Source organism: Triplophysa rosa, linkage group LG4 (genome assembly GCF_024868665.1).
Source record: "Triplophysa rosa linkage group LG4, Trosa_1v2, whole genome shotgun sequence".
Lineage (NCBI taxonomy): Eukaryota > Metazoa > Chordata > Actinopteri > Cypriniformes > Nemacheilidae > Triplophysa > Triplophysa rosa.
Window position 1 is genome coordinate 14,042,583 of NC_079893.1, and position 20,613 is coordinate 14,063,195.

Here is a 20,613-nt window from a genome sequence, read left to right on the forward strand (position 1 = left end):
CCTGCCCAGCCGGCCTTCCAGCCGGTCCCTAGTCCGGCAGCCAAGCCGGCCCGGGGAGACTCCCAGGGTCAAAGACTGTCCCCCCAGGACTCCTCCTAAGTCCCCTAGGACTCGCGCCCTCGAGCGCAGCCGGGGACTGGGACTTCTCCCCACCCCCATGGACTGCCCCCTATGGGCCCTTGTTTGGCCCCACCCCCCCTCCCATGTTTGTTATTTTTGATGTCCCACCCTAGTCCTGTTGTTGTTGTGTCTTGTCTGCCCTTGATTTTGTTTTCTTTGTTTTGCCTTGTCCTGTCTGTCTCCCAGTCTGTCTTGTCTCGTCCGTCTACCCCTTGGTGAGCACCTGGAGGTGCTCATTAAAGGGGGGGCTTCTGTCATGGCTCTGCTTCCTTAGTCATGTTTTTCTTGGTCCTGTAGCAGAGCCATGACAAAGTCTTTGGTTATGTGTGGAGAGAAACATATTATTGTCCGTTTGACAATAATATACGTTCTCTCCAGTGTCTTGTCATTGGCCCCATCCCTCTTGTTTCCTCGTTATCTTTCCCTGTGTGTTTAATGTCTCACACCTGCCCCATGTCGTTATCCCTCGTTTGTGTTTCCTATAAATACCCTCTTGTTTCTTTGTCTTGTGCTCGTGCATTGTATGTGTTTGGTGCCTGTACTGTGTGTTCCTGTACCGTGGTCGTGCTCTTGTCCGAGATCCTGTTCCTTGCCTGTTTGTCATCTGTGAGTTTGGTGTCCTGCCTTATTTTTCTCCTCCGTGTTTTTAAGACGTTGTGTCGAGTTTATTTTGTTAGTCTTTTGCCCCCTTGTGGGAAGTGTTTTGTTTTGTATTCCTCCTTTTTGTGCCTTAGTTCATAGTTTCCGTTTCATTTTTAGTCCTGTCTTTGTTACCCCCTCGTGGGTGTTTTGTTTTGATTTAATAAAGTTTTGTGTTAACCCCTTCACCGCCTGCCTGCATTTGGGTTCTTCTGCCAGTCCATGACAGGCGGACATTCCGTATAAAGCAAACGCGTTGCGTTGTCAAGTGCCCAGATATTTTCAGATGCGTTTAAAATGCTTTGATGAACAAATATAAGAGGCACAGTGAAGGTTCATGGCGCAGTATAAGAAACAATGGCTGTCAGAATTGTAAATGTAGACAAATTATCAAGGTCTGGTTAATTATGGTAGAGGTAAAGGCCGCTATAATGCAACATATAGCCAATGACATGGTAAAACGCAACCTCCTTACTTTTGTTTCGTTTCTATCCTTTTGTAGAATCCTTTGCAGTCATCTGAACAATTGGATTCCAGCAACAGGAAATATACATAGCATTTTAATCACAGATTTTTTCTCTGGTGATGGAATGTCTCGCAGACCGGTGTTGGTAAATAATAAAAAAATATTTCCGGTGAAAATGTGCTGTTGTAAGGTGCATTACTGAGATTGTAATGAGTATAATATTACCAACATTTTATTAGTAATGTGTTATAAATACTGCGTTACAGCAAAAACTAATATATTACTGTAATATCGTTACTTTTGTAATGCGTTACTCCCAACACTGATCCTATCTACTAACTTCCTCATCACTCTCTATATTTTCCATGTAAAATGGAAAAAGCTAAGGATAAAACAGTCGATCTGCAATATTAGCAGTAGATTTAATGAGAAAACCAGTCAAAATTTCAAAGGTGCTGATTAAAGAAAACATCTTTATTATACATTTAAGCTGCTCAGTATTCTGTGCGTATTCGGTATGACGTGTAAAAACAGCCGTTTGTACGAGCACTTTTAAATGTGATCATCGCTCACACATGCCGCAACTCAATAAACAACAGTGAGGAGAGGCAACACAGAAAGAGAGAAATGGGATTGATGTCATTGTGGACTGTTGATCTACATCAAGAAGATAAAGAGTGTGAATAAGAAAAAAAAGAAAAAATCTTTTTTGGAAGGAAACAGAAAGACTTAAGAACAAAGTGTACAGGAAAGAAAAGGTAAAAGATTGAGAGGAAGACTGTGGCGGCAGGGTGCTTTCTAAGGGCTCTCAGGGGACATTTTGTGGAAAGATTCCCTCCCCGTGGCGGCCCGCAGGCCTTTAAAGAATGGCAGCGGGACGTCAGTCACTGGCATCGGCTCAGGAGAGCAAGTGAGTGCAGCATAGCGATGAGCCATGTGGGTGTACTGGTGCGAAGGCTAAGCGATCCAAACAGATTGCCTGTTCTCTGAAATGTTAAATTGAAATGCAAAACACTAGCTGACCGCCCTTCCTCTCTAAACAGATTCACCAGCATATGTGTGGGAGCGTGGACAGCTTCCTGGGGAGAACTAATATTTTAAGGTAATTAAACTACTAACCCACTGTCTGTGAAGCCCCTGACTGTGTGGAATGTAAGTTTTCTTACATTGTTGATTTTAACCATTCATAAAATGGAAAACAGTCTGTACTGTTGTCAAATATCACAACGCTCTCAAAGTTCACCACCTGTGCTGTACGGTAACATATTTGTGAGCGGCAAAGCTGCCATCCACAGCGTACAATCACATATTTTATGATGCTTTTTACGAGTTTAACAGCCCCTGGTCATTGCCACTTTTATAGCAGTGTGACCATTCTTCAAAACATTTCCTTTCACATGGAAGAAAAAATGTTTTGGCTGAACTATTGTCAGTTATGTTGTCATCATCACATAATGTTATTCATAAAACAAGAGCTCAACAAATTTCCAAAACATTCATAAATCAATTTGCTATAAATTATCCAAATATCCGATCAGTTCTGACTTCTATCTCTTTTCTGCTCTTTCTATAAAAAACAACAACAACAACAACCTAACTTAGCTCTGAATACTGTGGTAGGCTTTGTGAGACCAGTTTTATTGCGCTTATGCTTTTTTTTGTCCTTATGTTGTTCCGATTGCTTCCATTGTTTACTTCATTTGTAAGTCGCTTTGGATAAAAGCGTCTGCTAAATGACTAAATGTAAAAAAAATTATTTGGGTAACACTTTACAATAAGGTTGTATTTGTTAGTTGCATTAGGTAACATAAAGTAACAAAAAACAATATTTCTTTAGCATAATACACAATGAACCTAAACAATTGACCTCTGTCTCTGATCACTGTCCTTACTTGGTCATTTAGTTGAGAAATATGACCTAATCCAGGTCATGAATGGGTTAAAACCAGGTGCTTGATGTGTCAACTCATTCGGTCAGCGCCCCCCTGCGTTGCCTTTTAACGTGCAGGGTACCCCCCTTTGGCATCGTTTTTCTACGAGCGGGGTATTCCGTTGCTTTAGGTTGTTCGCTACAGTGTTTAAATAACTGCATTTGTAAAAATATAATTGTTTCATAAATATTTATGGTTTCAAAGATATCTGGAGCACCTAACCCCGCCTCCGCCCTAAACCTAACCACTTTTCAACCGTTCAGCGAATAAACTTACAGTCACAGGTATTTATTGCACAGACCAAAAAAACAATATAAAAGTATTACAAACAAACAAACAAACAAACACAATCGAACACAAGACACACGAGAGCCAATGTTATTGCACAACTGACGTAACGCTTTCTTCTTGGTGGCAGTTTTTGAACGTCTGTTCACCAGACCTGAAATGTACGGCGGATTGTTATCGCTTTCGCATCTGTTCCTCATACTATTCGATCGTTTGGCTGTGGTACACTTATTTGTATATTTGTATTTTTTGAACGACACCATGACTGCTTAGGGTTAGGGTTATTTTGCAATGATGACATGTCTTGGGGTTTGATAAACTGAAAATTAAACCCCAACACATTTCATCATTACAAATTACACCCCAAATAAATAATTTAATAACGACCTTAAATTTGCGTGCCCATTGCGTCTGTGTGTTGTTGACGCCAATGGTTTCTCTTGGAAAGCAACGGATTACCCCACACGTCGAAACAATTTCAAAGGGGTACCTCGCATGTTAAAAAGTGAGCGAGTCGGGAGTGAAAATGTGTTGGATGTAGTAACAAATTGCAAAAGAAGTGCAAAATGCTTCTGCTCCAATCAATCAACTACAGTATACACCAGTTTTAGCTCCTTATCTTAGAATGTCAATGTTCATACATGTAAGCATTTGTCCACTACCTTTTGTACACTGAAAAACATCCAAACAATAAACAAGATGACGATTATTTAAAAATAATCCGGATTCTTGTATAGTTCTTGCATATTTTATATCGTCACATATTAGGGTTAGAGGGAGGACTATAATTATGCTAAATGTAAAAGATATTTGGTGTGATGAGCGGTGGGGAGTATGGAGGTGGAGTTTGAACATGAGAGACGGTCCTAGTTTACATTTTCCCCTGGGAAATCATCAACTAGCAGTTAATAGGAGAAGGTAGATTTAGGAGGGCTGCCAGATGTGAAGAGCACTGGGAGAGAAGTTAGCTTTTATTTGTTTTTGGATAAATGGTTGATAGGATAAGATTAGTTTACACCCTTGTTTACAAAATGTAATTTTCTTTAAACGTGTGTTTCAATTTCATATAAAATGATTTCAATTTTATATTTTATTTTATATTATTTTTAACATTACTACATTACTCTTATCTGCAATACTGATCAATTTTTAATTTTCTGAATTGCATCAGAAGTGTACTTTTCATTAGACTTCATATTTATATCTCCACAAAGCGCCTTCATACAAAACCACCACACAGCATGCAGGAAAAACTTGAGGTGCAGCGATGCAGTGCATGAACCAAAAACAACAACAAGGTGTGAAAATGTATTCAATTCAAGAAGGTAAAGTTGTGTTCTCTTAGTACAAGCACTGAGGATGAGAGAATAATCATCTATTATAAATTAACAAAATAACTGTTACAAAACATTAGATTAAACAGTGTGTAAATTACTCCTTTTTGTAAAGTAAAACTGTCCAACAGTGACAGTGAATAAAGCTTTTGACAGAAGCAATGTTCCTCTTGCCTCCGAGCTGGCTGCATTCTAATACAGCTCCTTAAGTCTGGCATGCATATGAAGCAGGTAAACAGGGAAATGCAAGCCAAAAAGTCTCATGAGGGATAAGTGAATGCCTCACATTTTACTGTGCTTGTTATCCTGTCATTCTGTCAATGTGATATTGGCCTCCTCTCATGCTGGTCTACAGACAGACTGGTGGAAATGAATAGACTATTTACAAAGTTAGCAACTTATGCACATTTACTGTACATCACCACATTTCACAACACAGTACTCTCATAGTAGTAGTATGCAATTATCTTCTTTCCCTTCAGCATGTCCAATCAGCTAACTACAATCAGACACTCAAAAGAAATTACAACTATTTTTATGGAAATGTGAATGGAAAAGACATTCCACAAATTCTTTGCTTCAACAGAACACAAAAGGGGCGGTACAGCATTCTTAATCGGAAATTATAGGACAAAAGAGAATACAACAAAATGGGAAAAAAACGGAAACTCGCAGTGGAGAGCCAGACGCGAATATAAACAAGGCTTAAAGACCACTGGGACTTTACACTCGGCATTCAGCAACGGACAACATCAGACATTTATGGGGTAGATTGTATGATCACCAGCTGTGAGCAACTAGTGTTTATGTAGCTCAACTCATTGCACTAGTAAAACATTAGTCATGGGTTTGAATCCCTTGCAATAAACCCAACCTGGGGTGCGTTTCCCAAAAGCATCGTTAGCCAACTATGGTCGCAAGTTCCGTCGTTCCAGGATAGTTCAACGATTTAAGTGTTTCCCAAAACCATCGTTCCAACGATCAATCGCAAGCAGCATCGCAAAGTTGCGTGATTGGAACTACAGGTCTAGAGCTGTGGTTAAAAGCATCGTTCCTTTTTATTATGACATGTAGACTTACATGCATCCAGCTTTTGATCAAAGTAAGCAAGCAACACGCAGTGCATTCCATATCCATCATTCTAAATATATACAAATTCAATTTTACATCTTTTAGTTTGTCAAGAAAATAGAAGCGCTGTTGTTTGAAAAGTGCGCATGTGCATGACCTGCGTGCTCTATGACCCTGGGGAATCCCTGGGCGGAATGACGTAGGAGGACACTTATAAATGAATTAAATATCTTGAAATAAAACAACAGTTAACAAAAATAGAATAACAAAAGTAGTCCTTAAATGCAATGTATGTTATTTACAGCAAGAATTTGACATTAATTCGATCTTAACGTATTTATTTGTAGACGTCATTACTCCACCACCTGTGTGGCGTCATCAACTAGATTGCTGAACCAATTTGGTTCAAACAATTGCTCTCTGACAGAGTTACCACGGTTTTGGGAGACAGTCGTAACTACACCGTTAATTTCCCCAAATATTCATCGTACTATAGTGGTTAACCAGCGAGTTATGTCGTTGTTCGGTAAACGCACCCCAGATCTCACAGGAATTCGTAACAATTTCATGAGGTGGCTAATTCATATGAATTTGTATGATGTGAATTGTACAAAGATGTCTGATTATTAGAAAAAAGCAATACTGAAGCCCCTGCCCCAACCCCTAAACCTAACGTCATTGGAGCGAAAGCAAATCTTACTAAAATGTACAAATAACATTGTATGAAAGATTGTGTTGGACATCCAACATCCCTGGAAACTATTTAACAAAGGTTAAAACAATCTATTTTAATAAAAAAAAAACAATCTATTTTTTAAAACAATCTACTGTAAATATTTTAGTATATATGAAATATAAGCATTTAAGTGTACACGTAGATTATTAACTATTATAAAATGTATTATTTGTCTATACTTCTAACTAAATTTAGTACACCAATTCTAAGAACTTGTAAATATTAACCCCTAATAAAATGATAATAAAATATTTGGATTTTTCTAAAATCTAAATTTTTCTTCATCTGATACAACACTATTGCAAACACTTTTGTCTGTTTTTTTAAGGTATAGTTTCTGCACCCTAAACTGAACTGCAGGAGAAAATGCAGGTCACATACCCTATCCTCTGACCTTAATCATCACCATCGGCCCCAAGTTTCTTTGCATCTTTTCAAACAGGTCACGGCAATGATGAGAAACCATTTAACTTTTCAGCCTGAGCTGCCATCAATTATTCAGAGTCACCTGTTAAAATTTTAAAGTGCCACACATTAGTGTTCCAAGCACCTGCACTTTCGCACACTGACCGTCCTCCACTGACATCCTCCACCTAGTGCTGTAGTACTCGAGTCCGGACTCGAGACATTTTTTAATGGTCTCGGACTTGTCTTGGACTCGTTGGTATTTGAACTCGGACTCGTCTCGGACTTGGTCATTGGTCTCGCAAATGTTCTAGTCGGTCTCGTCCGAGTCCAGCGATATATGTTTTATTTTCTCCTTCAAAACAAAACATTGATAGAGCAATATTCTTGTGATCCGAAAACTAATGATCCGAAAACTGTTGCCGACTCTCTACTCTAGAACGAGAGCTGCGCGTGCTCATAAGTTCTCTTTTCACACAGCAGTTCAGTTCAGTGTGTGCTGTTGTTGTAATTAAATAACTCCGGTATATTGGTTCAAGTCCGCGGGACTGTCATGCACGCCAGAAAGTGAATAACTGAATTAATTTGTGGATAATATTAAGTGTTTACGGGAGACGCTAAACGGGAACGATTCAGCTGAACTGGTTCGACCGGTTCACTAAAAAGAAAGAACCGGTTCGAATGAATGATTCGTCCGCGGCGCGAACCAGCATCAATCATTCATCAAGCACGATGTCAGCATAATACAGATTGGTTTTACAAACCATAATAAATGTATCGACAGTGCGCTTAAAAGGAAACTTTTTGCGCCAAAACTTTCCCCGAAACATGTGGGACAACATCCAATTTCGTAAGACACCTGCAAAGGCATCACAAAGAGAGGTAAGTTAATGCCATGTTTCAGAGTTAGCATTGCATTTGAGTATTTTAGAAAGTTTAGAAAGGGCTTAAAGATAAGATTGATCGTATTTTTATTGTAATTGTGATGAACATGTTATTTAAGGATGGGCACCGACGTGCTTATAAACGAGCGGTGGAGCCTCTGCTCTTTCTAGCGGCTCCTCTATCGAACACGCACGTGCACGGGCAGGCGCGCACACGCACGCACGCACACACGCACAAAAGTGTTCATTGCTGCACAACCTTGCTGTTAGGTAGTAAAATTAAAATGACCTTATTTTATCTGCTTTTTGATCATTACAAACAATAATGAAAATGATTATCTTAGAATAGAAGATATGCTGTCTCTTGCGTCACATAAATTATCAATAGTTAAGTATGTGGTCTTGTAGTCATGATTTTTTTCTGTCTCTGTCTTGACTGTCTCAATTGGACTCGGTCTTGACTTGGACTCGAACCTCTTTGGACTCGGACTTGACTCGGTCTCGACTAGTCCTGGTCTTGGACTTGTCTTGGACTCGACAATGGTGGACTTGACTACAGCCCTACCTCCACCACCCCTCCCCATCCAAGAGAACAGCCAATGACTATGAGATCCTTCGAACACGGTACTAATGATGTTAAATCAAGCCAGGTCAGGAGAGACGACAGGCATCACGAGTAAGGGCACAGGCCAGGCATGTATGATTATGCTTCAGTCTTAATTGGTAGCCAAACCAATAAATTCAGTGACAACACTGTAGCACACTGTGCAGAGCCGTGCAGCCGGTTGCAAGACACCCCTTGGGTTAAAAAACCTTTAGTGACAATAATGTTACAATTAAACTAAGGTTGTTGTTTTTCTTAAGGGGTTTCTTGTTACTGGACCCTGAGATCTGGAGAAAAAAGTACAGTACCTGAAAGACTTAAAGGGATAGTACACCCAAAAATAAAAATTCTCTCATAATTTACCCTCTTGTCACTTCAAACCTGTAGGACTTTTCTTACTTCTGCAGAACACAAAAGAAGAAGAATGTTGGTAAATGAACAATGGCGGTACCCATTCACTTGCATTGGTTTTGTGTGTGTACAATAGAAGTGAATGGTACCACCATTGTTTGGTTATCAACATTCTTCAAAATATCTTCTTTTGTGTTCTGCAGAAAAAAAGAAAGTGAGTAAATGATGATAGAATTGATAGAATCACAGTGGTTAGCTCCTTTGTCCCTTCAAACAAAAATAAAAAGAATATTGTCCACACAAACGAACATCTAAAAATGTTGTGTGTAAAGAAGTTAAAATCTATTTTACTAATCTGTAATAACAAGCTCAATTTCATTCCATTCTGAGCTACATCCCAAGTCTTCTTAATGTGATAGCTATTTGAGAGAACAAGACCAAAATATTGGTCTTCATGCATTTTCATATTTGTAGGAATTAGGAATGTAAATGTATTGTGTTAATTAGGTGCAATAAAGGTAGGAAATACTTCTCATACACGTTTTTTGTTTCACTGGTTGAAAATCTCAGGACCATTAAACGTTTGTGCAGTCATTGCATTTGGTCCGAATGGAATGGTAGGATGTCCTACCTGCCTGTCAACCTGCAGTGTGTATTTGCATAACTCCCTGTTAGCGCAGACGTCACACGTGTTTACGTTCATTATTAGTGTAAATGTTATGTGCTTTGTCTCACTGGCGAATGAGACATGAGGTAATTTAAAACGTCCTACTCTCCACCAATGCCTTATCCTTAACATGACGCTTTGCAGTTACTGCTCTGGCTGTGTGTGATACGTTGGAGGAGGTTTTGCTTCAGAGAGAATGCGGAAAAAAGGTGCAACGTTTTCCTCTTTTGTGCTTCAAAGCTAGCTTGCTATAGGGAGCCGCAGAGATGACATATTTTTGTATGCAAAACCCGGAAGCGAGTTAGCATTTTTGGACTTCCGGTTCCATCGCTCCAAAGTCTAGGGTTTTTTTTAATGAGTTTTTGGTAAATTGCCCGAAATAAGGTCTGTGGTAAACAAAACCTCTAAATATTTTCACGTTTTATTCTATGACATAAAACACACCAGTTATAACCGCTTGTGATTTTTTAAAGCCTTATTGTGTCTTAAAAACTGCTGTTGCTAACAAGTTGCTAAATGTGACTACTTCCTTTGGTTGGGACGTTAGACGTCATCGCGCATATAAAGCTCACAAATAATGCAACATGGGCTCAAATCTCTTACATCGTAGATGCGGATTCATTCACGGAGTAATTACCTACACTCTAAAAAATAATTCATGGCATCTGTTGGCACAACTTAATTTAATGAATTGGTGCAAGTCAAAAATCGAACTTTTTGGTACAATTAAAACTTTTAAGTGTGAAAGTCTATTGTGATGAGTTGTGCTGACTTAATAATGTTGATAATTACTTAAGATTAATATTGTGTGTAATTTTAACCTAAAAATCTGTGTTTATTTGTTTACGAAAATATTTAAATTGCAGTAACTCAAAGTAATTGGCTAGATAACTTAATTTTTCAACACCAATTGAGTTCCGGATTTCAAGACTCCTCCCAAACCATGTAACATACGTAAACAAGTTCAAACTCTATGTGTCAAGTGTTTGAAAAGCGTAAAATAAATGTGTTCATGTTCAATCATTTAACTTAATCTATTACAGTTGAGGGTACATGACTGATGCTTGTTGTATCAAAGTATAGCATTGCTGAGGATCTCCATTTCCCATCATGCTTTGCATGGTACTGGATAATGAGAGTAAATGTAGAAATACAGAGTTATTTTATGGATTTTTATCAAGATGAGAACAGCATGAGACTTAATAATGTTTAATATTTTGTTCTCTTGACATTTAAAAGGGTTTTGGTTATGTTTTAAGAGGTTACCATTGTCCTGAAGGATAGAGCATTTGCTTAGGATATGGTTAGGCTCAAAGAAAATTACCACAAATGCTGTTTTACTCAAAAGGCATCTCATCGGAGATGCTATAGGCACAATCAGCTCTTGCTTTTAATTGTTACTGAAAATGTTGTAAATTGAGATATAAAATAAAAAAGTGTATTTGCAACCAGTGTCTTTGATTAAATCAGTATTAAAAAATAGTTGGAACAACTTAATAATTTCAATGATGAGCAAAATTTTTAAGTTGGTGTTACTTAAAAATACATTTTATCTAAGAGAAAAAAGTAATCTGTCTGACCCAATGTAGTTTGTTGGATGAACTTAATTTTGTTAGAAGTTGTCACAACTCAAAAATATTGATGCAAACTAACCAGCCAAACTGTAATTTTTTTGTTCAGTCTACACAATATTTTTAGAGTGTACCAGGGAACACGTTTTTAATAAAGTTTACTACGTAGTGACTTACTAAAGTAGTACTTAGTACTTAATAAAGTACTACTGCTGGTGACGTTGATATCGAGTGATCTTAAGTCTGTTTATAGCATCGTGTTAGATTTTTACTTCTGCCGATTGTATTTCGGCTTCAAAAGTAACAAATGTTGTGTTAATTTGTAAAGATTATCTTGATAGACAAAACGTGTAAACATCATAAACCTTTGTTAATCACAGAGCTTATTTATTGCGATATTCCAAAAGTCAATGGGAAAAATGCATAGGCTTTCAGTCGAGGGAACCAGTCGAGGGATGCTAACTTACTTCCGGGTTAGCCTACAAAAATACATAATCTCTGAGCCTCTCCATTATTAGCCGCTACAGAATTGCATGCGCTGGCTTTAAATTATTCTGTAAAAATATTACCATCACAGTTTATGCACAGGTCTAATTACAAAGCTAAAAAAATCTTAACAATTACAACAATTACAACGCTTCGCGCTTGAACCCCTAAAAAATATCCACCGTAAACACAAACACATTTTTATTTAAATTAGGAAATTTGATTTGCATGTTATTTCCATCAGGTATATCTCTAAATTCACAGTTCCTGTCTACTGTCGTAGTTTCTTGATTCAAACAAAGATTCTGTAATTTAAGTTGTATTTAAGCTGGGGTTCCCTTATATCTTTTTTTGATATTCGTAAAGCCTGAACTAGGGTGAAATTTCAGTATTGTAATGAATTTCTATGAATTGCTTTGCATTACTATATAGAAATTCTGAAATATTGTTGCTTTATTTATGTTTACTGCATTTTTCATGCTTTTGATATGGCAGAACAATTAAATACAGTATTCCTTCATAAAAATGTCTTTCACATACACACGACTTGTAACTGTAAATAAAAAGGTACCCAATCATTTTTTACATATACTCTATGTTAAGCCTGAACAACAGGCTTTTGTGAAAGAAAGAAAGAAAGAAAGAAAGAAAGAAAGAAAGAAAGAAAGAAAGAAAGAAAGAAAGAAAGAAAGAAAGAAAGAAAGAAAGAAAGAAAGAAAGAAAGAAAGAAAGAAAGAAAGAAAGAAAGAAAGAAAGAAAGAAAGAAAGAAAGAAAGAAAGAAAAACACAGACCGGTTCCAAAACAGAGTCCACACTTAAACAGTCTGACTAACCTGGAGCATTACTAGACCCAAAGCAAGTTTGGGAAGCATTAGGTAAGATAAAATGACTCTGCCTGACTAATCCATTCTGCTGTCTGGGAGAGACAGAGAGAAAGATGGAGAGAGAGAGAGAACAGCAGAGCAGTGACACGGGGTAATCCTCCAGGGTCTTGCATTAGCGCGCTAAATTAAAGGCGGTATTAGATTAAATTGGCTCTCCGATTTCAGGGGTGTAAGTAAAATTCTAATTTGCATTTTCCACTGCCGCTTAAGATATAATTAGTTCAGGGTGATTCCCAGGTGCAAAACACTGACAGTCACATCCAGCTGCTTACTGGGAATTTATCATTTTGTTAGCAGCTAAAGGTGCAATCAGTTGGGTCTACGTGTGCATTTGTGTGTGAGCCTGAGCGTGATTGTGTGTTGTGTATGCGTCTTTGTCTGCGCAGTCTTATAGGTGGAAGCAAGTCAATTATGCATTTAAATGGAGGATTGAGAACATTGTATCTGTGCGTACCTGCAGATGGTTGTATAAATGCATGTGAATCTTCTGTAGCGGTCAGCATATGTGTGGGCTCCATATAAATGAAGAAATTGTGTGTGGGTTGAAGATGCTAATCAGCCTTACAGCTAACTAAGATCATCTTAATGTATATTTCTTCACATGCTGTGTAGTGCAACAGACAGTTCACCATAAATGTAAATGCATTGCATTTAAGTTGGTGTGGTTTCTCCAAAACCATAAGATGATTTAATTTCATTGTGAGGTACATATTTCAGCTGTTCACTACTGTAAATAGAGTTTTTAAAATGTATACTAAAATATCTGTTTAAAATGCTTTTCACTGTTTAGGGAAAGAATATCCCAAAATAGCATTATTTCCTGAATTATAGACCTGCTGCTAATAATTCACACTTCTGTCTTAAACGATAATAAATAATAAATAGCAATAAAATCTCTTTATCAATCAAAATACACCAAAAAGTCATCAAAACACAAATTTCCATGAAGGTAGTTTTAAACAAAAGGTAAGAAAGAGTGTGTTTATCTTATCATGATGACAGAAGGGCATGTAAACAGTCACTAAGATGCACTGCTGTCTCCCATGCTGATTCCCACCACATTCCAATTCCACCACTATTTCTATGCACATCTGTTGTGTATTAAATATGATATAATCTTTATTAATTAACTGGTCTTATGGGGGAATATTTAGAGATAATCATCCATACATCACAGAGAGCAATAAAAATGCTAACTTCACCTCATTCAAGGATTGTAGAAAAATGTGAACTTGTGAATAACATGATACTTGTAGACACAACCTGATCTGATGGCTAATTCATATGAATTTGTATGATGTAATACTGATAAAGCAATGCTGATGCCCCTCCCCTAAACCTAACCATCACTGGCCCGGAGCAAATCGTACTAATATATACAAATAAGATTGGACTAATTAGCCACTTCGTGAAATAACTAAAATTCCTGTGAGATTGTGTTGGTAGACATTGGGATTCCTTATACAAATTCCTGAGTATAACCACCATAATCACAAACATTTAAAAAAAGTCACATATCACAACAATCATATTTCCTATCAGTGGTGTAAAGTATTGGAGTAAATGTACTTAGTTACTGTACTTAAGTATCTTTTTGGCTACTTTGTAGTTGTACTGAGTATTAAAGATATTAGCAACTTTTACTCTCTACTTGACTACATTTTTGAACAAGTATATGTACTCTTTACTCCACTACATTTGTAATGAATAATGCAATTACACATTACATTTCGCCTGGTACCTATCATTCTTTTGCAGCAGTTTATTTTTGATACAGAAGAATTAATATTGCCATTTACAGGGCATTGAAGGTACTATATCTTGTGGGTTTTGCTCTTACTTACTAAAACTTGTCAACATGGCTTCTTTATGTGAATACGAGTGCATTATCAATTAGGGTTAGGATAGGGTTATCAATGTCAGTCGCTGGCGGTTTATATGTGAAATGAGGACATGACAGCAGCTGATGATGAGGCCAAAACCAGCATGTCCAGTTCAAAAAGGCTTTGACTTTTTAATTTGACTTAACATTATTTTATTTATCCGTTATATTGAAGAAACCTTTTGAAAGAGTTTGGTTTATTATGAGCACTTGAGCTTAAATGAGACTTGAGTGTTTGTAATAGACGTAGGTTATGGTGTCGACCATGATTTGTTGCAATTTTTAGGTGTTCAGTCTTATTATGATTTAAGAAAATAAATGTGATTGCTCTCCTCATGAATCAACTGTTTCTTGTTTTTCACTGACATGTCTCTTAAGTGTTGAAGACTAGTGCTGCTTTGAGCCTACATTCAGTACGAGTAAAATACTCAAGTACTGTTAAATTCAGATACTCTTAAGACTTTTACCGAAGTCATTTTTGAATTGGTGACTTGTAACTTGTAAAGAGTAGTTTTCGCTGCAAGGTATCTGTACTTTTACTTAAGTATGGTTTTCAGGTACTCTTTACACCACTGTTTCCTATGACCTTTTGAAATACAGTATAACGTTACAACATATTCCACGGTCCCAAACAAACATTGATTGTCACTAAACTGCAAAACAACGTTGGTGTAAGATATGTACATGCATATAGAAGTGCCATTTCTGCACCAGAGACACCAAACTCCTCTTGCCTTTGCTTGAAGAAACAGACAATCCTTAGGACATTAGATAGAACAAGGATAAGAGAAAAGCCAAAAATGTTTACCAACTAGACTTTCTGTCTAGTCACAAGACAGAAGTAATAAAGAGGAAGTAGAACAGCGCATACTGTATATACACATTATACTGTATGTGTACTTCATTTTTACAACACCAAGCACAGAGTAAATTTGTTTTAAGCCCTGGTGTTTTTAAGTCTTTTTAAAGGTTGGTTAATCTAAAGATTGCATTTAAGTGCCTTGTAAAACATGTATCTCAAATGCATCTCCAGTAACTACTTGAAATCGAATTACATATAGATTTATATAGTAAACGTTGATTTAGCACTGTCCACTTCATCACCCAAGACAGATGTTACTACCATATGAACCTTAATTTACACGACTACATTTTAGTGAATCCAGAAATATACCTGTATTTGTCCACTTTTATACAAACACACCCAAATTTGTATTTTCTAAGATTTTTTTACTTTTGCTACATGCAAAAATATGAAATCTCTTAACCTAAGCCCTTGAAAACAGTACATTTAAGAGAACCGTCATTTTAGATATTCGAAAATCCCCAGTGCTTCATCAGTTTAATGTGCAAATGGTTTTGCCATTTCAGGGTTTGTAAAGACGTCGGAAAGAGAATCCAGACTAGCAGCAGGAATTCTCTTATTGCTCTCATTGTGGGGGAGATGGTCTGGCCTCGTCAGGAGACGGTTTCTATAATTGGTTAAAATGACCAAGTGCAGAGAAGGATGGCTCTCTGCTGAAAACCATTTCCCAGCTCAGCTTGGAGCAGAGCCAAGCCCATGGTTGTTCGGATGCGTTCCAGCCCCAGCCTGACTGGCAGCAATTAGGGGTGTCTGAGCCAAGCTCAGCTTGCGCTCCGCACAAACACCCCTAATTACTGCCAATTAGGCTAGGCGGGTAGGCAGATTTGAGAAGCCGGGGGGATGTTCAGGCATGGGTGGGCATGGAAACAATTTTCAAGGGCTTAGAAACGTGACTAGAAGGAAAGGTTAATGCTTTTGAGTGCACGGGGGGAGGGAAGGAGGGGGGAGTGTGGTGTCTGAGCCGTCGCCTCACCTCTAGCGATGAGCCGGGCTTCTTTTTTAGCTCCTCGCATTTCCGAAACTTGCAGATCTGGTGGCCCGTCTTACGGTTCCGACAACTGCTGCACACTCCACAGTTGATTAGCCTCCTGCAGGGCGCACACACCCCACACCTTTTCCTTTTCTTTTTCGCCGGGTTTCCGCTGGATGCAGAGGAATTATTCTGTGGGCAGTCTGCCAGATTGGCAATTTGAAACGCACTGTCTGTAACGGCTGCCGAGGCTGTGGGGGAGTGAAGGGCTGTCATGACGATGACCCCAGGAGGTAATGAGATGCCCCCTAAAGCCGGAATAGCGGAAAAAGTTCCAACACGTTCCGGGAGATTCATTATCTCTGCTTCGGCAGCACCACATTTCAGCTTGTTCATGCATTCTCCCGCTAAAGGTCTGCAGTGTTCAGGGGATAAGCTAGAGAGGAAATTATTATTTGCCATTTGCAGCGTCTCTGGCAGCACGCCAGGTTTCCCTGGCCTTGGGGAGTCGTTTCTATGCATGCCGGTCCTATTAGGGTTTATTGCCGTTGATTTCCTTCCCCAGAGCATGCCGTTATCGCAGTTCCAAGGGGACATGCCAATTCTGGCGCTGGGAAAAATTGGTGTTGTTATGCGGGTGATCTTAGCAGTCTGTGGAAATGCCCCATTGGTTTTGTAAAAGTTCGCGAAAGACCTGTACCTTTCCATTTCGGCATTGTAATCCAACAGCTGGCTTAATCCACCATCCTGAAGATCCTTTTGCAAGAGTGACAAGTCTGTGCTCTGTCCGCTCTCAATGCAAAGTGCATTGTTAATATTAGACATGACTGTTGCTAAGATGCCGAGAGGTCACGATAAATATTTCAGGAGTGAAAGTTGGTTTTTGGCAAGGTGAAGCTGGTTAGACACAACACGTTACCATCCTGGTTTATTTTCTTCACTAAAACAAGAGAACAACAATTACACAACAAAGTGACAAGCATTCCCTGCACATCTTCTGACAAATTACTCAATAATAGTAAAACAAAATTGCTCTTTTTTCACAATTTTTGAGGAGTTGTCATTCTCATCTATAAAACATGCCCTGAAAACATATAAGAAATGTTTGATTTATGCGTATGTAATGTTAATATAAACCTAGCCTTCATAAAATCACACTTGGTAGCCTGTTGCATGGTCCAACATCTAAATGAACAGGCTGTATTCTGGTCAAAACATACTATTATTAGGAAAAAATTAACCTAACTAAAGTCATTTTTACACATCACATAGAAAAAGCATAGCAATAGCTTAATGTGACAATTATATAGTATATTTTATAAACTCCTGTATTTTTGAAGAATGGCATTCTGCAACGGTAACACAACAGTACAGAATGTTAATATACTCAGAAGATAATTCAACATTGTCTCGAAACCATTCAATGACACAAAGATGCTCTGACGTCCTCCAGCTGAGCCTCAAACCTTGACAACTGTAGTGTGTGTGTGTGTGTGTGTGTGTGTGTGTGTGTGCGTGTGTGCGTGCGTGCGTGCGTGCGTGCGTGCGTGCGTGCGTGTGTGTGTGTGTGTGTGTGTGTGTGGGAGATCCATTTCCGATCTCCCAGTCTGACTGGATTTTGTTGCCACAGATAAAAGCCCATTAGACACTTCTTCCTCTCCTTGCATTACCTTTCACTATACTCTCTCTCGCTGACTGCCTAAACACAGCACATTGCAAGAACACAACAGCAATTCAAAGCACTTACATGTGAACTCCTGGATTTGAACTTAATCATACATTTGCACAGGAAACACATAGGCTACTGAATAAATATTCATACTCGTAATTGTTTATCTCAGGTCCTGAGACCTCACATGAAGCCAACATGTTTTTCATTAAGTTTTGTTGCTTCCCAATTAAAGGCAAAACACAGAGTAAGCATAAGAGTAACAAACATCAAAACCACCGAGCTTTCTTGTGTGGACAATGTACATTTGTGCATTCATTATGCAAATATTTTTTTAATAATCGGTCTTGTTATCTTCGTGCACTGAGTCAAATGTAAATTCAAACTGTGGAATTTCACGCGGTAAACAAAGTTCAGAGACTAAGAGATATCCGATAAACGAGAAGACAAAAAGAGCTCGAGAGTATAGCAGTGGCACCACTTACAGCAAAGACATTCATATCAAATTGCATAATGAGATTTAATCACTCTGGCGCTTAAAAAAGCCTCCGAAATAAATAATAAAACAGTGGACATTCAGAAAGCATGCGCCAATATCGCTTAGCGAGGAACAAAATGAAAGAGCATCACCTACCAGGCAATCCAGACACTAGAGCAGCACATTACTGCGATGAATACACAATAAACACACGCCGAGCGATCGCTACAATAACACCATCTTCACGCACAAAATACCATTCTTGACGGAAGGAAAACTAGAAAGAAATGTTTGCGTTTGTGATGGCGTCCTGGCTGTGCCTGTTGTCCGTGAAGCGATGACTGGAGGTGAGTTGTCTCCTGTCGCTGTGTGTGGCTGATTGGTGCTGAGGTGAGGAGGATGGGGATGTGGACACCAACTGATCATTGGCTGGAAATTACTATAGAAACACCAGGAGCTCTGGGGAGGGGGATGCTCATCAATCTCTACCGGGAAACAGCGTGCTTTCCCTCGCTAGATGTTTAGTAGCACTACGTGAATACGCATAGACATTCATTAATACATAATTAATCACAATAGTAATAACACTAACCTGTAAGCAGTTTTGAATTTGTTTTAAAACCTTTGGAATTTTGTAAGGAAAGCTCCACAAATGCTGTCTGACTTAAGAGCTATCTGGCTATCAAAAATATTAGGTAGGTAAGCTATAGGTGTTGAGACATGGCCATATTAAGAAGTACTACATGTTTTTATTCATAGGCTATTACCAAGTATTTATGTTTATGAGAGTAACATTACATTCTTGTTTAGAAGTTCTTCAAATAATGCTATATTGCAACGAATGTAAATGTTATCAAACAAGTTCAATAATGTTCCAACACCTCTCTTGCCCATAGTACCCTTACGAAATTTGACCATGGTTTTACTACAGTTAAAATGGAAAAACCATGGTTTTACTACAGTTAAAACCAAAAAGACATGGTTATTGTAGTAAAACAATGGTTATCACAAAATAACCATGGTTTTGAAAACCATGTTTTTTGTAAAAACTATAGTAAACAATGGTTACTGTAGTAAAACCATGGTTTTGCCCTAAGTAATCAATGCACCACAAAAACATGGTTACTACACTTGTACCACAAAAAAACCATGGTTAATTTTCGTAAGGGTAGGCAGGCTATATAAATGGGTATTGTGTCACCAGTGGGAAGGGAAACGAATCGTGTTTCGTCAGTTTTCATCGCCTTGGCGTCATGTAAAGCAGATTTTTTCTGAACAATTCTGTTCTTTATTTTCACATTTGTGGATTAACTTGTTTTCATCTCCTGTGCAACATTTTCTGTAACAAATCTTCTATTTTCTGCAACTGTTTTAAACTTTGATATATGTTTAAAAGTTATTAAGAATGGTGTCCTTAAAACACAATCTTCCAACATGCTCTTTGGAATGTATTTTGCCTGTTTTAAATATGTTGATGAAATAAAAACTAGACTGTCCATTTAAATATTGACAGCTTTTCCTCCAACTGTTCACTGCAGCAAGTTAATGAGCGAATGATGGCACAGAATGCTTCAGGAGTGTGTATTTTTAATTAAGATCTTTAGGCTACAAGAAAAAAAGTCTGTTTATTGTCCTCCTTTTTCTGTATTGCCTTAATACAGCAGAAATGCACATACAGTAGCATATAGCAAAATTACATGACAGTTATTTGAAGTTGCACTTGCTTGCTCTTATTTTTTTCCAATAGTATTAGTTTTAAAGAAGTTTGTTTACCAATATTCCCTGTGCACAAGCGTAGCGATGAACTTTTGGCTGACTGGCTGTCGCCAGAAGTCGGGATGTCAGTTTCCGGTTTGCTCTCGCACCGCATAAAATGTCAGTGTTTACAAGATGTCTTAAAGATCTGCCAAATATAAGCATTAACGATGTACACCGCATCCTTGATGCCTGGTCCCCTGCTCCAACAAGCAAGCGGGACAAAGGATTTAAGCTCTACATATCGAGTTATATCCACAGCTACGAGGATAAGTAGTTTAATCTAATGTGGTGTGCTGACAGATAACGTTAGTGGCTAAGCTAGTTAGCGACATGTTTATTTTTATTGTAACGTTAGTATGAATCATCAATTGTTTTAACTTTCTCCCCCTCTTAGTTTCTAATAAAGATCAGGGCTCAGGTGAAGTCATTGTCAGGTCACTGTGCTACAGATCCATGAGGAAAGTTGAGAAACCTCACAGTTTGAGTGTATGGTGAAGCTAGGCCTTATAAACCAACAGTTATATTCTTATTACTTTAATAACCCGGCATTTCTA

General features: G+C 38.2%; 1 protein-coding gene across 6 annotated transcripts in view; it reads right to left on the reverse strand.

The window, feature by feature from the left end:
* The window catches only part of cxxc4 (CXXC finger 4), a 51,938-nt gene extending 33,050 nt beyond the window's left edge, over positions 1 to 18,888 (reverse strand). For 3 of the 6 annotated variants that reach the window (XR_008962747.1, XR_008962748.1, XM_057330860.1), the window contains exons 1-2: positions 18,458 to 18,888; positions 16,158 to 17,094 (exon numbers count right to left, since the gene is read on the reverse strand). Coding sequence is in view for 4 of the 6 variants with exons in the window: in XM_057330860.1 (XP_057186843.1) it covers positions 16,158 to 16,979 (822 nt within the window). In the remaining 2 variants the exon portion in view is untranslated. Of the gene's footprint in view, positions 1 to 16,157; positions 17,095 to 18,457 lie in introns of those variants that run through there. The other 3 variants (XM_057330861.1, XM_057330858.1, XM_057330862.1) reach the window with 3 other exon arrangements.
* Between the last annotated feature and the right edge of the window lie 1,725 nt (positions 18,889 to 20,613).